This window comes from Silurus aristotelis (assembly GCF_946808225.1).
Source record: "Silurus aristotelis genome assembly, chromosome: 8".
In the NCBI taxonomy this organism is placed as follows: domain Eukaryota; kingdom Metazoa; phylum Chordata; class Actinopteri; order Siluriformes; family Siluridae; genus Silurus; species Silurus aristotelis.
Window position 1 is genome coordinate 10,462,835 of NC_139581.1, and position 15,736 is coordinate 10,478,570.

Here is a 15,736-nt window from a genome sequence, read left to right on the forward strand (position 1 = left end):
CTTCTGAAGATTATCCACAAGGGGGTGCTATTACTATGTAAATATTATTTGTGTGGTTTAGAGATTTTTAAAAAAAACAGACACACGTGAACAATTACATATAGCATTGATCATTTACATCAATCACAGTGCATGTACTTACGGTGTATATGTGTAAACTCAATAATTCAGCTTTTTAATGACTAAAAAAGACGACATATATTAAATGTAACTTTTAAAAATATTTTTGCATTCATGTGCTCAACTGATTTTTCTTTCTTAATATTTGGTGGTGCAATGGCATGGAGGGTAGGTTTGCCAACTAACAGCTCCTGGGTTCCCAATTCATTTTTGATATCATGTTTGTGTCTCTGTGGAATTTTTGTGCATGTTTGTCGGTTTCCTCTGGATTGACAGGTTTCCTCCTACCTCCCAAAAACATGTGTGTATGCCTCCCTGCAATGGACTGGCATCCCATCCAATGTGTGTTTCCACCTTGCCCTAGTATTCCAGGCATAGGCTGATGATCCACTGAGACCCTACCAGGATAAACCAGATACTTAAAGTGTGTGTGTATATATATATATATATATATATATATATATATATATATATATATATATATATATATATATATATATATATATATATATATATATGTGTGTGTGTGTGTGTGTGTGTGTGTGTGTGTGTGTATATATATATATATGTGTGTGTGTGTGTGTGTGTGTGTGTGTGTGTGTGTGTGTGTGTGTGTGTGTGTGTGTATATATATATATATATATATATATATATATATATATATATATATATATATATATATAAAACCCAGCCATTAGGGGGGCACAAGCCTGTGCACTCTTAGTGCTGGTCCCAAGCCCGGGTAAATGGGGAGGGTTGCGTTAGGAAGGGCATCCAGTGTAAAACCTGTGCCAAATCAAATATGCGGATCACAAATGAGAATTTCATACCGGATCGGTCGAGGCCCGGGTTAACAACGACCGCCACAGGTATCGTTAGCCGACAGGGTACCGGTGGAAATTGGGCTACTGTTGGCCGAAGGAGGAGAAGGAGAGGAGGAAGATGTCTACAGAGACGGCAGGGAAAGGAGCAGTGCAGGAGGTTCGGGTTGGTACTTTAAATGTTGGTACTATGACAGGTAAAGGGAGAGAGGTAGCTGATATGATGGAGAGGAGAAAGGTAGATATGCTGTGTGTTCAGGAGACCAAGTGGAAAGGGAGTAAGGCCAGGAACATTGGAGGTGGGTTTAAACTGTTTTATCATGGTGTGGATGGAAAGAGAAATGGTGTAGGGGTGATTCTGAAGGAAGAGTACAGTAAGAGTGTAGTGGAGATAAAGAGAGTTTCTGATAGGGTGATGATCGTGAAGGTGGAAGTTGAAGGGATGATGATAAATGTCATCAGTGCCTATGCTCCACAAGTTGGCTGTGAGATGGAGGAGAAGGAAAGATTCTGAGTGAATTAGATGAAGTGGTAGATGGTGTACCTAGGAAAGAACGATTGGTGATTGGGGCAGACTTTAATGGGCATGTAGGTGAAGGGGACAGAGGTGATGAGGAGGTGATGGGTAGGTATGGTTTTAAGGAGAGGAATGTGGAAGGGCAGATGATGGTGGATTTTGCTAAAAGGATGGAAATGGCAGTGGTGAACACGTATTTTAAGAAGAAGGAGGATCATAGGGTGACATATAAGAGTGGAGGAAGGTGCACACAGGTGGACTATGTGCTATGCAGGAGATGCAACCTGAAGGAAATTGGAGACTGTAAGGTGTTGGCAGGGGACAGTGTAGCTAGACAGCATCGGATGGTGGTCTGTAGGATGGTTTTGGAGGCGAAGAAGAAGAGGAGGAGAGTGAGGACTGAAAGAAGAATAAGATGGTGGAAACTGAAGGAGGAAGAGTGTAGTGTGAAGTTCAGGGAAGAGGTCAGACAGAGGCTCAGTGGTGTTAAGGGGGTGTTGGATGATTGGGCAACTACTGCAGGAGTGATGAGGGAGGCAGCTAGAAAAGTACTTGGTGTAACATCTGGAAATAGAAAGCAAGACAAGGAGACGTGGTGGTGGAATGAGGAAGTGCAGGAGAGCATAAGGAGAAAGAGGTTGGCAAAACAGAAGTGGGATAGACAGAGTGATGAGAAAAGTAGGCAGGAGTACAAGGAGATGCGGCAGCAGGTTAAGAGGGATGTGGCGAAAGCCAAGGAAAAGGCATATGAGGAGCTGTATGAGTGGTTGGACACTAAGGAAGGAGAAAAGGATTTGTACCGATTGGCTAGGCAGAGGGACCGAGCTGGGAAGGATGTACTGCAAGTTAGAGCAGTAAAGGATGGAGAGGGAAATGTGTTGACCAGTGAGGAGAGAAGAGGTGACCATCTGTGAGCAACAGTATGGTTTCATGCCGAGGAAGAGCACCACAGATGCCTTATTTGCATTAAGAATGTTGATGGAGAAGTATAGAGAAGGACAGAAGGAATTGCATTGTGTATTTGTGGATTTAGAGAAGGCATACAACAGGGTGCCAAGAGAGGAGTTGTTGTGGTATTGTATGAGGAAGTCAGGTGTGTCAGAGAAGTATGTAAGGGTGGTGCAGGACATGTATGAGGACAGTGTGACGGCAGTGAAGTGTGCAGTAGGAACGACAGACTGGTTCAGGGTGAAGGTTGGACTGCATCAAGGATCGGCCCTGAGCCCTTTCCTGTTTGCACTGGAGAGGTGGAGATATGCGCTGGAGAGAAGGGGAATAAAACTCAGTAGGAGTAAGACAGAATACATGTGTGTGAATGAGAGGGAGGGCAGTGGAGTTGTGCGGTTGCAGGAAGAAGAGCTGGAGAAGGTGGAGGAATTCAGGTACCTGGGGTCAACAGTGCAAAGTAATGGAGAGTGTGTTAGAGAAGTGAAGAAAAGAGTACAGGCAGAGTGGAGTGGGTGGAGAAGAGTGACAGGAGTGATTTGTGATAGTAGGGTATCTGCAAAAATGAAAGGGAAAGTTTATAGGTCTGTGGTCAGACCTGCGATGTTGTATGGATTAGAGACAGTGGCATTGAGTAAAAGACAGGAGGTGGAGCTGGAGGTAGCAGAGCTGAAGATGTTGAGGTTTTCGTTGGGAGTGACGAGGATGGATAAGATTAGAAATGAGTTTATTAGAGGGACAGCGCATGTAGGATGTTTTGGTGAAAAGGTGAGGGAGGCGAGATTGAGATGGTTTGGACATGTGCAGAGGAGGGACATGAATTATACTGGTAGAAGAATGCTGAGGATGGAGCCACTAGGTAGGAGGAAAAGAGGAAGGCCAAGGAGGAGGTTCATGGATGTGGTGAGGGAAGACATGCAGGTAGTTGGTGTAAAAGAGGCAGATGTAGAGGACAGAGGGGTATGGGGACAGATGATCCGCTGTGGCGACCCCTAATGGGAGCAGCCGAAAGAAGAAGAAGAAATATATATATATATATATACACACACACATGAATATAAAAAATCGTGAACAAAATTAAAACTGGTATCTTTAAAAGTAAATAAAAAAAGATGAGATCATTTCAGTTAAGACAAAAGGCAATAGACAATACAGACAACAGAAGCAACTCTAGGAACAGGTTTAAATACTACAGACTAAAGCATTAAACATAATAACTTTCAATAGCATTTTGCTTTGTTTTATTTTATATTGATAAGTTTTTTTTTAGATAATACCAGGTAAATATTCTGAATATTTAACTTGGGAAATAAAACAGGTGCTGGTGTTTTCCCAGTCTTGTTGCAAGACGTTACACCACGTGAGCCGCCACTGTCACGTGACCTGTAATGGCATATCAATAATATTGTTTGTATAGACTGAAATTCCTTTAAGTTTCTTTTCAAAACGTGTGTCTACGATAGACTTAGAAATGTATTTGTTTGTTTGTTTGTTTAATATCGGATTGTGTATGGTACTGCCACGATTACACACATTACGTAAAAACTACAAATGATTTTATGTCCCTCGTCCTTTACTTTGCAGCTGCGCAACATGTGTTTGTCACGTGACCTGACAAAGTACAAGTGATCGCACACCTGGAGTCTGCAGCTACAGAAACCTCGCAAATGTCTGCGTTATTGCTGACGCCGGACTCCTTTAATGAGTAGAGTTTTAAATGATCGTGGTTTGTAATCATGAAGGAAGAATCGGACACGAGGGAAATCCTCTCTGCAGACACGCTGGAGGACGCGGCGGCGGTGGAGGATCAGGAAGAGCCGTCGGGAATCCAGTGTGACTGTTCGCGGTCTCCTCCATACGCATGTCCACTCTCAGTCACGGTCGAGCCCGTGATCTTCCTCTCCATGTTCTCGCTGGCACTGCAGGCGCCCCTTTACACGCAGTACCTCTGGGAACGCATTAGCGAGGACGTGGGTTATAACGGAACGAGAGGAGGAGGAGGATGTGGTAATTTATCTGCTGAACAAGACCCTCTTCAGAAGGTAGCTCCATGAACAAAAGCCGTATGCGCATACGTTGCGCAGACTGACGCACAAAACGCCCTTGGTCTCAAGAGGATTGTGTGATTTCTTAGAGTTAAAACACTACATAGATGTCAGCAGTGACGTCTTCCCAGTATAAATGCATTCTAAACAGTGTGAAAGTGATTCTAAACTCATTGTAGTGTCCTATAAAATTATTACAGTCATCTGGCATTAAAGCTATGCATCAGCATGACCAAGCTGCCATTATTGGGCCCTTGAGAAAGGCCCTTAACCTGGTCTGCTCCAGGCATGCAGCATCATGGCTGGTCCTGTTCACTGACCCTGTCTTCCTAACAAGCTGTGATTATGTGAAAAAAAAAAAAAAATCACTGTGATACAATGTATGTGTATGTGACAAAGCTAAAGCATCTTCAAAATGTCCTGGGTCATGTGACCAATTACGTTTCAGGAAAAATGAACCTTTAAAAACTCTGATCAGCTGCAACCAGTGGAATTAAAATAATAATGTATATAATTATATAAAGTCAGCACTGTGAATAGAGCTGAGAATTAAATCAAGTGTAAAATGGATGTAGGTTTTGAACAACAGTGCAAGATCACTTTACTAAGAAAATGGCATTGAAATGTGCCATTTCGAAAAAAAAAGACGTGTTAATACAATCATATGCCACAGCAACTTGCAGCTTTTTTTTTTGCCAGGGTCACTGTGTTGACTCTAGAAAGAAAAAATTTCCAGAAATCTTGCCTGGGCATGCCCTGACTCACATTTTGAACGTTTTACAGCATTTTTCTTTTTAAATGTTGACTGCATTTAAAATGTTGACTCACGCATCAGCAAAGCTAAAAATGGAAACAACAAAACACTGTAACGTTTTAATTTATTTTTTCAATGCAGGAGGTTGAATCTCTGACTGCACACTGGAACTTGTACATCAATCTGGGAGGTTTTCTTGTGGGCCTCTTTGTTGTGATTCTGATTGGCTCATGGAGTGACCGAGCAGGGCGGCGGCTCGTCTTGATACTTCCCAGTTTGGGCCTTGCTGTCCAGGCTACTGTCTACCTGACTGTCATGTATCTGAAACTCCCTGTGGCCTGGTTCTTATTGGGACGAATTTGCAGTGGCCTTTCTGGGGATTTTAATGCCATTCTGGCCGGGTGCTTCGCGTATGTGGCCGACATCAGTGACAAGCGTTCTCGCACGTTTCGTGTGGCAATACTGGAGGCATGTTTGGGGGTTGCTGGAATGTTTGCAAGCATAATTGGGGGTAAATGGCGACATGCACAAGGGTAAAAACCTGTTCTGTGCCTTCAACTATGAATTAATTTTTACGACTGGCAGTAAAAGTTTTTGAGATATTTTTTTTTTGTTCTTGATTTTAGATATATCAACCCTTTCTGGCTTGTGCTAACCACAAACCTTGCCACAGCCCTCTACGCTTACCTCTTCATACCCGAGTCTGTGACCCCTGACCCTGGAGCGAGTCTCTTCTCCACCCAGCATCTCAGAGCTGTTTGTAATCTGTTTGCATCTGGAGGACAGGGAGGACACAGGACCAGACTCTGGCTTTATACCCTGTGCTTCTTCTTGGTGATCACTGTGCATTTCGGCTCACGGGAGCTGTACGTGCTCTATGAGCTGAGCACACCTCTGTGCTGGGATTCTGAGATGATCGGGTACGGCTCGGCCGCTCAGCACATGGCCTACCTCACCAGTCTTCTAGGCCTGAAGGTTTTACAGCGCTGCCTCAGTGACTCCTGTGTAGCTATCTTTGGCCTGGTGTCCAACATCGCTGGTTTGGTGGTGTTTTCAATTGCAAATACTACAGGTCTAATGTTTACAGGTAATTTCTTCAAACCACATTCTATTTTATATTCAATATATTTTATTTCACTTTTCAGGGTTGGTTTATGGAAAAACAACCCAATAACCTTTTTAGTGCTCAGTTAAAACCTTAAAGTAATGAAAACATTTTCTTACCATTTTGCAGTGACTTTCTTCACACATCTACATCATTAAACAGTGTTGTAAGGTTTTGTAACATCCAGTCTACAGAAAACACACTTTCGCTAGACTTTGTCAATATTTCAGTGGTCATAAGAGCAACAATTATAATACAAATGCACATGACACTAATAGAATCCATCAATAATAATGGCTAAATAATTAATTGTGCTAATGTTTCTGGTATTTTTCAGCTGTTGTCAAAGGACTTGTTTATTAATCTGTATTGATAAATGCTTTCCATTTGTAATGAATTAGTTTTAAGTGGGACTGTGTGTGCAGTCACAACCCACATAATGTCATTGTCTGTTTTTGATTAATATTTGGGGATTTACTATCATCACTTTACTATACTATAAGATACACACACTTGTTCTGTATGTTTTGTCTGTACAGTTGTCAAGTCAGCACTCTCCAGGTGTATATGTGAGGTTATGATATACATATGATATCTGTGGGTATTAATCAAAATCAATTAGGAAAAATAGTGGTACACAATGAATCGAGTTCATGACTCAGATTTGTGTTTGAATGCAACGTCAAGAAACATTGGAATAGAACAAATTCTGTTCCAAATCAGGCCTAAAACTAAATAGTTCCACTTAGGACACCCTTGTGTAAATCAAGTCACCTCAGATTTCAGATTTTAACCCCTTGAAGGAACCTGTGGTCTACAGTTTCTTGCCATTCATGGACATTTTAGTGGCAGAGTCCCACATTCAGGACTTTTACATGGTGTAGCCACTTAACATAAGAAGCTGCTGTAGACTTTGGATGTGACTTGGATTTGAGGATTTAATGATTTTAACTTTTCAGGGCTCTAAACTGCTGAGCTATATAAGCTATATTGGACAGGGCATTACTCATGTTTTGTAAATCTTATTAAAGGCTTTAAAACATAAGGGAAATAAATGCCTGTTTTAATAACTGTGCCACTAGTTGATGGCTGGTCAAATGCACACTAATGACCAGACTTTTTAATTCAAAGTTCATACATACTATTTACTCCACATTGCTGTCTGTTGGCTTTTGTCAACCATGTGAATCTGTTTTTCAGGATACAGCCTGTGTTTTCTCTTTATGGCCTCCACTCCAGTCCTGAGATCCAAACTGTCTAAACTTGTGAGCCCCTCAGAGCAAGGTAGAGCTTAAATCAGGGACCAGTAAAGTGCGTGAAACCAAAGAAACAATTACAATGAGAAATATTTGTTTAAGAGCTGATGATGTGTGTAATTTCTCTTAGGTGTTCTCTTTGCATCTGTGGCTTGTGTAGAGGGTCTTGGTTCACTGGTGGCCAGCGGAGTTTTTAACTCGCTCTACCCTGCCACCTTACACATGATGAAGGGATTTCCTTTCCTCTTTGGTGCTATAGTCCTTGTCCTTCCTGCTGGAATAATTGGGTAAGATCACAAAGGAGGTCAGTTTCCTCCTAGCCATAAAAATTAACCATGCAGTTAATTTCTTCTCAGTGATCCAATAATGATTTTGATTATGGTTAAGGTTGTAATCTCCTAAAAAAAAAAAGGCAAAAAAAAAAATGCATGAATCACTGATGGCATTTTATTTTTACAGGGTCCTGTGGCACAGAAAGAAGAGGATGAACAATGAAGAGACTGAAGTGAACTGACACTGTTTGTGCAAAATCCTTGACCTTGAAAAGGAGAGACAGCAGTCTCAGTCCCAGACTCAACACAGAGCTATGAAGAATACATAGCCAGGGTTTCAAGACTCATGTCTATTAACTGCTGTCTACATTTTCATCATATATAATATATTTTAGTAGAACTCCCATGATGTTTGATTTAAAAGAGATATGTGTTTTAACTGTATTTACTTTTATGAAAATGAAATGTGATGATATTTTGTACTTTTTGAGCAGCTTCATGAAAACAGAAGGCTGTGTTTCTTGATCAATTGCACAAGTATTGTGGACTTTTTATTATGGTCAATTAATATGAAGATAATTCTTTAAAACCCATGTATTTTGTGTACAGGTTTCATATATAGTACATAAACTATAGTTGGTGGATATTTTTATTACTATTATTATTTTTAACAGTCCAAACCTGTTCTGGCAATGTGGCAATACACACACTGAATTATGACTTTGGATCGTTTAAAACTCATGTTTCAGTGTACTTTTACCAGCATGGTGCAACAATACATAAAAACATTGTTCGCAATTTGCTGAGGTTTAAAATGAACACAAAACAGTTACAGAAATCAGTAACCGTTGCAACACCCAACCACATTGTATTTTATTGCTTATATACAATATTACACTGTAGTCTACATAATAGTTAGTCATTGTCTCGTCAACATGGTAACGGCGCTGTAGCAGACTGGGATTACAGAGTTACACAGGGTCTGAGTGTTTGGCCTATACAAGTCCCTTAAGGAGACTCGGATGACTGCTGTAGTCTCAGCACAGTACACAGGTCTCCTCAAAACACAAACACAGAGGTTAGCTCTCACTGGGGTTGCTCTTAAGGCAATAAACATTGATCATGATAATGACATGTCGACCTTTTTGTCCATTTTGTTCAGTACAGAATTCTTATTTAAGACCAGGAGGGGCGAGTAACTAAACAAAAATGCTATATGCAATAGGCAGAAAAGGAAACGCTATGTGAACAATGTGAAAATGAAAGTGTCCTTGCTTCCTGTTTGTTATGAATGTATGACCATAATACAGGCTAGAATCATCACGCTATCTAACCCACAGGCATCAAGCTCGAGTCTGGAAACAAATAAATGTATGTTTCTAAAGAAAAGTTTTATTGACAATTATTTCCCCCCCAAAAAAGTTAACAATAATTTTACGATGTTCTCTCAGCTGTATTCTACACATTACCACATACAATGTTTAATATTGAATCATGTTCTTAAACTATTAAGGCAGCAGCCCAGAAGAGGGTAAAGCTATGAACACTGTAAGAGTTATAAAGATTTTTGTAGTGGTGTGAAAGGTGTATGATGTAAGTTTACATCAGCAAATATAGGACTTTGCCAACAGGTAACATACAGGTTGTGGTGACGTTATCCAATCTGCAATACTGTGTGTAATATTGTAGCAGGGTCAGAGTCATTTTTTTTATTTCATTTACCCAATTCCATCAAAGGGGCATGATTTCAAATGTCTAATAAACGGTTAAGTAAAATAATTTCATGCTAATTCTAGGTATATTGTAGCAGTTTTTTCATACATCAATCTGGTTACATAAATTACTTTAATCTAGCAGGTCAGGTGTTCAGCACAATGCCTTTATATTATGCCCTTGTCTTATATTCAGTACAAGAAACATTTTAAAAATGTGAACAACCATGCCACATACTGCATTATGTTACCAACTCTGGTATAACGTCAGCTATAATGAAAAGTACCTAACGGTTGATTATACATCCATGGTTGGGAATAGACACTGTACTTGTATTCCTGAGAGATTAAGCAGTGATAGCTTTACCTGACAAATTAAGGATCAAAGGATTACAGTTGATCACTCGTTTTCATCCAGCGAATAGCGTGATAGGAAAATTAATCATTAATAGCAATCAGAAGATACCAGTATGGGTTGGTCACTGACTAGGTATGTACATATTCAGTGGGTTAGCTCAACACTGATTAGTGGAAGGAGGAACGTTCTGCTCTGGTTCCATGCAGGCCTTTGAGCTGTCCAGCTGCTCTTGATTGGGGCCTCCCTTCAGAAAGCGAAGAATCTTTTCTATTGATGCTTCTTGATACTCATGGGACCACCTGCAGCATTAGAGAGCTCAATATTATCTATAAACTTATTAAATTAGTTCAGCAATTATGTAGGTATTTGGGAGGCATAGTAAGTGCAGTGGTCATGTTGTTACCGATGGACTGAAAATAAATGAGCATTAATACAGCAGCTGGGGAATTCAATGTGACTAATGATTGCAAAATAAAGCATTTTATGAAGAGAAGAGAAGAGAAGAGAAGAGAAGAGAAGAGAAGAGAAGAGAAGAGAAGAGAAGAGAAGAGAAGAGAAGAGAAGAGAAGAGAAGCAATTAGCTGGTAAATTTATGCTTTGATTGGATTGATGCTAATGTCATTATCTCATCCAATGAAAAGTTTAATTAGACACAGATAAATGGTAAAAATATCTGCATAAACCTCTAAATCGACTGGTATTTAACTACTTCTTATACCTATTCTTCATATGTACTGTTTGTGAGCATTGACTCACTTGATGCCATTAAATTTGAGAACAGATCGCATGTCCTCAGGAACAGAGTTGGGATCGGGCCACTGGAAGTTGTCAGTCACAGGAACAATGTTCTTCTTCCCTTTAAGGGCGGTGACAATCTCCTGCAGATCAAACACACCGTCATGTTTGGACTAGTTTACTCCTACATGAAATCACACTGAGGGTAGAAAAGAAAAAAAAAGAAAGAATCGAACCTTATGAACCCAGTCTTTCATGCCAGTGTCACCCATGCATTTGTCCAGCGCGTTGGCTGACAGCACCAGGATGAAGTTTCTCGCTTTCTGTACACTGCTTATCAATTTCTCCTCAAACTTGCCTGCCTCCAGCTTCTCTACATCGATAAAAACGCTGAAGCCACGCACCTGCAAGTGCACCTTCAGCAGACTGAAGGGTAAGAGATACTTTTATTTTCAATATACAAACTGATGCAAACTCTTTCATTTTCATGTCCAGACTTTCAGCTCTTTTAGGTCAGAAGTTAAGTGTTCATTAAACTGTAACCCATTTTCCTATACACAATTTATTGGAAATAATAACGTTTCAAATTATCTTAATTGAATGTTCATGATTCAAGGTGTTAGTTCTTACCTGGCAAGCTGAGATCCAGTGGTTCGCCGGTAGCTGATGAAAACATCTGGACCTGTGCGGTGTGAATCGGTGAAGCAGGGCCTAGTGGGCCGGCGGGCAGCAGCGAGGATCTGAGCCCTGTGGATACCGTTTTCTATATGGCAATCCCGCTGCAGCTGCTCATCCGTTATCTGGAGGAGGTTGTTTCGATCCACACCAGACTGCACCATACTGTAGGTGTACTGACGGAACCGTGCGTCCATATCCGCCAACCAGTCAGCCAGATTATTACGGTCACACATGGAGTAGTTAGCATAGGTCTTCAGTACCCGCAGGTCTCGCATAAACCTGAATGAGATTTTGCATGAAATATGACTACAAATATGTCTTCCCTCTGTCATTTAAAAACTAATGTTTACTAGGTTAAAATGACACCAATTTTAAAGTATCAGACTTTCCTTTAACCTATAACTATGACAAAGGGGGCACTGCTTGTCTTAATGTAATTTATTTAATGAGGGGGGGTCTGGGAAAACTCAAATGTTTCTAGGGCTAAAATATGGTTCTGGTTTTTGGGTAAAAAAAAAAATCCCTATAAAATTCAATCTTGACTATGAAGCTATGAATATATTACATTATAACAGAAAAGCATTCTCACTGTGTTTAGTTTTATGCCAACCTTTTGCGGGTGATCCCAGAAGTCATTCCCAGATCATTAATCAGGTTCTCCTCAGTGATATTAAGTAAGAGGTCTCCATCCACCTGCAGCTCCTGGCATAAATACATAAACCAAATACACACAGATAAAAGTTGGTCATAACACTGTGACCACCATAGTGAAAATGACCTTACAGTTAAAATGGTACAGTTTTAGTGTCTGTAAGAATTTGGTTATAAGTAAGCAGTGGGGGACGAAGTACACAAACCATGTACTTGAATAAAAGTAGCGATACACTAGGGGGAAAAAAAAAAAAAAAAAAAAAAGATACATAAAAGTAAAAAAAAAAAGCTCCCTTTAAACTTTCATTTGAGTAAAAGTAAAAATGTATTTGCCTTCAAATATTTGTATCAAAAGTTCTATGATTATGATGATGTTCATAATATTCCAATTATTATTTTTGTCTCAAGACTCTTTGCTTAATCAACTCAGTTTATGTGAAAAGACTCCAATGTTACTCTTAGCACATTAATCTATTAATATAATAATATTAATCATTCAAAACACCAAAACCTTCTTTTCAACTACTTCAAAAAAATCATGCAAATGAGGCCACGGGTGTTGTGGCAAGTTAGTTTCAGGAGTTTCTTCCATATTTTATTTCTTTTAAAATCTTCTGCTTGCTGTTGAACTGACGCTGAAGTGTTTGTGCTAAATAGATACCACTAAGTGGCAATCAAAACAAGTTTTTAAAGAGTGCATGCTCTACCATGATTGGTGGCTTGCTGTGTGCTTGACCAGATAAGTTTTTTGCTAATAAATAAAAAGGAACGACTGATCTCCCAAAATAGAGTTGAGTATTGATTTGATAGCATTGATTGATTGATATTGATCTGACTTTGAAATGTAGTGAATTGAAAGTAAAAATACTTTAGCAACGAATTACATTTACTTTGTTACTGTCCACCACTGTAAGTAAGTACCACTTCTGTACTGTATATTCATAATATGTATGTTATCGTCTCTATAATGTATGACAAAATTAATTTGCTGCTCACAAACCTGGAATCGATCACTGTAGGCACTAAAGCTAATCTGTTGCAGCCATGTTTGTACCTCCACCGTTTTCCAATTAGGAACAGAGGAGAGAATGCGGCGTGGAACATCTTCGCCCATCATCTTTAGGGCTCTTTTGGCCAGAGACAGTGTAGTGGCATTACTTGTGTACATGGCAATCCTCTTTAAGCTCTGAACTGCACCAATCTCCTGAAATATCTGAGAAGAAAAGAGATGCACAAATTATTATTGTAAATATTGAAACACTTCTAAAAAAAAATTAAGGTACATACGATATTGCATGCAGTGCAGCACCATCGAGACATATTTCAGTTTCTGGCTCTGTCTCACCTTGGTGTTGCGCTGCCGGGACTTGATGCCACTCTCAACACAAAGATAAAAAGCAGCAATGCACTTTCCCTCAACCCGTGTACCATCCAGGAGCGGCAACAGGTGCTGCAGATCAGCAGCGGTGCGTCCCTGAACACTGTCAGTACTGTCCTGCAGGCTGCGAGCAAACTCATCCGGATCTAGAGAGGCGATGAACGGCTCCACCAGCTCCAGCGTGCCTGACTTTACCACCTCGCTCTCCAGCGCCCTGTTATCAGCCAGCACAGCTACAGCCAAGCACGCATGAAAGCGAACCAGCTCATCCTCCTTGGAAAAGGCCAAAGGAAAGAGCCACTGAGCTGCCTGCTTCTCAATCATCAGCCGTTGGCACCGGTGCCCACCATACATGGCGCAGTTGGCCAGAGCCACAGCACAATGGCGTAGCACTGTGGAATCTGTACCACGGCACCAGAACAGTAACGCATCCATGGCTCCGTCTCCAATAAGCTGAGCCGACGTCTCTTCTGCGTGTTTGAACATGTGCTCCAGGATGCCTGAAAGGCTCTTTGCAAGCAGCATGTCCTCATGCTCAAGAGTCAGGTTCAGGATCACACCAAGACCCATGCGTGCTACATAGTCTCTGTAGGAAAAGACCTCTTAGTTCAGAGTACAGTTTGAAAAAAAACCTCAAGCATAAGAAGTGATCATGTATCATACCTGTTCTCCGAGATCAGAATCTGTTCCAGCAGCTTGGCGGACTCGTATGTGATGTCCTGAACAGGTGTTTGCAGTAGCTGCAACAATGACTCCAGACCTCCATCCAGCCGTATTCTGTTGCAGATTTCCTCTGCCACTTGCCGGCCAACTGCTGGCAAAATCCACGCCTCCTCGACAAGCTGAAAAATTTCGGCAATCGCTTGTCGAGTCTTTGGCACATCTCCAGTGTCTTTGGAGGACTTGAGTGTTTTCACAGCAGTCCGCAGTGCAGGAAGTGAGCGGTCCAACATGGCCTGGACATCGGCATGAAGGCCAGGTGAAACAGACCTGGGCTCAGAGATCATTTTCTGCGTCTGAAACCAGATGACCCGCTCCGGGACAGTGAGTCTGTCCAAACTGAGCATTGGGAAACGTCGAAAAATATTGCTAAGACAAACAACCAGAGACAAGAGCATCTAAGAAAAGTTTGTCAATGCCTGTGAAATGCTTGATTTGAGGAAATCGGTCGATGTGCTACGGTTAAACACTGCCAGGGCACAGTGTATAATCAGCCGTATCCTTCACCTGTTTAATGCCTAAATAACAAAGATAACAATAATGAGAGTCTTCTCATCAATCTACATCACTTGATGATGTCACTGCAGGGGCAAAAAAAAACAAAAGGGTATTTCCTAAGCAGATATAGAGGCCTAAGCAGATATGGATTATGCCTTGTAACATTTTAAGACAGCCTGATTTTAAAAAAAAACAAAAAAAAACAGAGATTTTATAGTAAAGGGCGTGAGACGTGAGAAGTGTCTGAGTAACACATGCACAATCAAACAAACACATAGGAAAGCTACATCACATGCACCATGTTTATATTTGTGATAACAAAAGGCCGGTATTTTATTACCCGTCATCCAAGCACGGCCCTGCGTCATGTAGGGAAAGCCAGCCCCAGCTCCTTTTAGATATATTTATTCCGAAAGTGTCGAGTTTATTGCACAAAATCAAAGCTTTTTCATTTACAAATGCTCTCGGCGCATCCTCTCTCTGCTGCTCTCCTTTTCCTCAGCAACAAAGCAGCACACAACAGAGAGCTCAGTGTCTCCCTCTGTAGGCCGGCACCAGCACAACACCACACTGGGATTATTTTTACAAACTAATTTATATCATGTAATAAACAAATTATTTATAAAACTATCAAATTTAGTAAAAATTTATCAATTACATTTAAATCATGCCTACAGTTAAATGAGAAGGCAGCAATAGCTGAATAACAGCAGACTGTGCATACTCTATGTTTTCACCTTCTTTGCCTGATGATGAACATCTAATGCGATTCCAGGAGAGAGGGGGGTCTGTTGTAACTTGGGTTGCAATGATAGTTTTTTTTTGGTCTGCTCGGAAGCTCATTTTAACGTGACGGTATTACTTGATGTCCGTCTGTTGTTCGTGACGCCCGGATCCATAACGTTATTGATTTGGAGAATTTGCGCATGCGCGCCGTGGCGCCTTCACTAAGAGGCCAAATGTGACTCAGATATGAATCAACAAAATATTAAAAAATCTGTTAAAAGAAAAATTAGAGGATGTCACCTAATTTTCTTAAAAATTATATTTGTTGGAACCCAATCTAATCCAGATTATTGTTTAAATTTTAAATTAAAGTCATGTCTTAAATTATTTATGTAAATGCCTTTATGTTAAAGGTTTGACCTTTAACCCTCCTGGAAATTCTTGG

At 40.6% G+C, this 15,736-nt stretch overlaps 2 protein-coding genes across 7 annotated transcripts; one reads left to right on the forward strand and one right to left on the reverse strand.

Annotated features, from left to right (window-relative positions):
- Positions 1-3,993: 3,993 nt before the first annotated feature.
- Positions 3,994-9,224, forward strand: slc46a1 (solute carrier family 46 member 1). The gene is made up of 6 exons (XM_083548756.1): positions 3,994-4,445; positions 5,344-5,735; positions 5,829-6,289; positions 7,508-7,591; positions 7,694-7,850; positions 8,023-9,224. The coding sequence occupies exons 1-6, from the start codon at positions 4,140-4,142 to the stop codon at positions 8,075-8,077; spliced, it is 1,455 nt and encodes a 484-aa protein (XP_083404882.1). The 5' UTR covers positions 3,994-4,139; the 3' UTR covers positions 8,078-9,224.
- sarm1 (sterile alpha and TIR motif containing 1) lies at positions 8,678-15,497 on the reverse strand. Of its 6 annotated transcripts, XM_083548749.1 has the most exons (10): positions 15,303-15,497; positions 14,906-15,106; positions 14,011-14,585; positions 13,315-13,933; positions 12,970-13,182; positions 11,929-12,020; positions 11,271-11,597; positions 10,877-11,066; positions 10,662-10,783; positions 8,678-10,204 (listed from the first exon to the last, which is right to left on the reverse strand). In XM_083548749.1, exons 3-10 carry the CDS (start codon positions 14,463-14,465, stop codon positions 10,063-10,065), a joined length of 2,160 nt encoding a protein of 719 aa, XP_083404875.1. In that variant the 5' UTR covers positions 14,466-14,585; positions 14,906-15,106; positions 15,303-15,497; the 3' UTR covers positions 8,678-10,062. The 6 variants fall into 6 exon arrangements, with proteins under 6 accessions (XP_083404875.1, XP_083404874.1, XP_083404879.1 ...); XM_083548748.1 differs by lacking the exon at positions 14,906-15,106 and having other exon boundaries at positions 14,011-14,406; positions 15,303-15,455; XM_083548753.1 differs by lacking the exon at positions 14,906-15,106 and having other exon boundaries at positions 14,011-14,363; positions 15,303-15,432.
- Between the last annotated feature and the right edge of the window lie 239 nt (positions 15,498-15,736).

What these genes read in the sequence shown, in the direction of transcription:
- slc46a1 (XM_083548756.1), top strand. Translation starts at nt 4,140, where the DNA reads ATGAAGGAAGAATCGGACACGAGGGAAATCCTCTCTGCAGACACGCTG. An exon ending in TACAGGTCTAATGTTTACAG is followed by an intron (nt 6,290 to 7,507) that starts GTAATTTCTTCA and finishes TCTGTTTTTCAG; the next exon opens with GATACAGCCTGTGTTTTCTC. An exon ending in CTTCCTGCTGGAATAATTGG is followed by an intron (nt 7,851 to 8,022) that starts GTAAGATCACAA and finishes TTATTTTTACAG; the next exon opens with GGTCCTGTGGCACAGAAAGA.
- sarm1 (XM_083548749.1), bottom strand. Translation starts at nt 14,465, where the DNA reads ATGCTCTTGTCTCTGGTTGTTTGTCTTAGCAATATTTTTCGACGTTTC. An exon ending in CCCGGCAGCGCAACACCAAG is followed by an intron (nt 13,183 to 13,314) that starts GTGAGACAGAGC and finishes TTTTCTTCTCAG; the next exon opens with ATATTTCAGGAGATTGGTGC. An exon ending in CTCAAATTTAATGGCATCAA is followed by an intron (nt 10,205 to 10,661) that starts GTGAGTCAATGC and finishes CTAATGCTGCAG; the next exon opens with GTGGTCCCATGAGTATCAAG.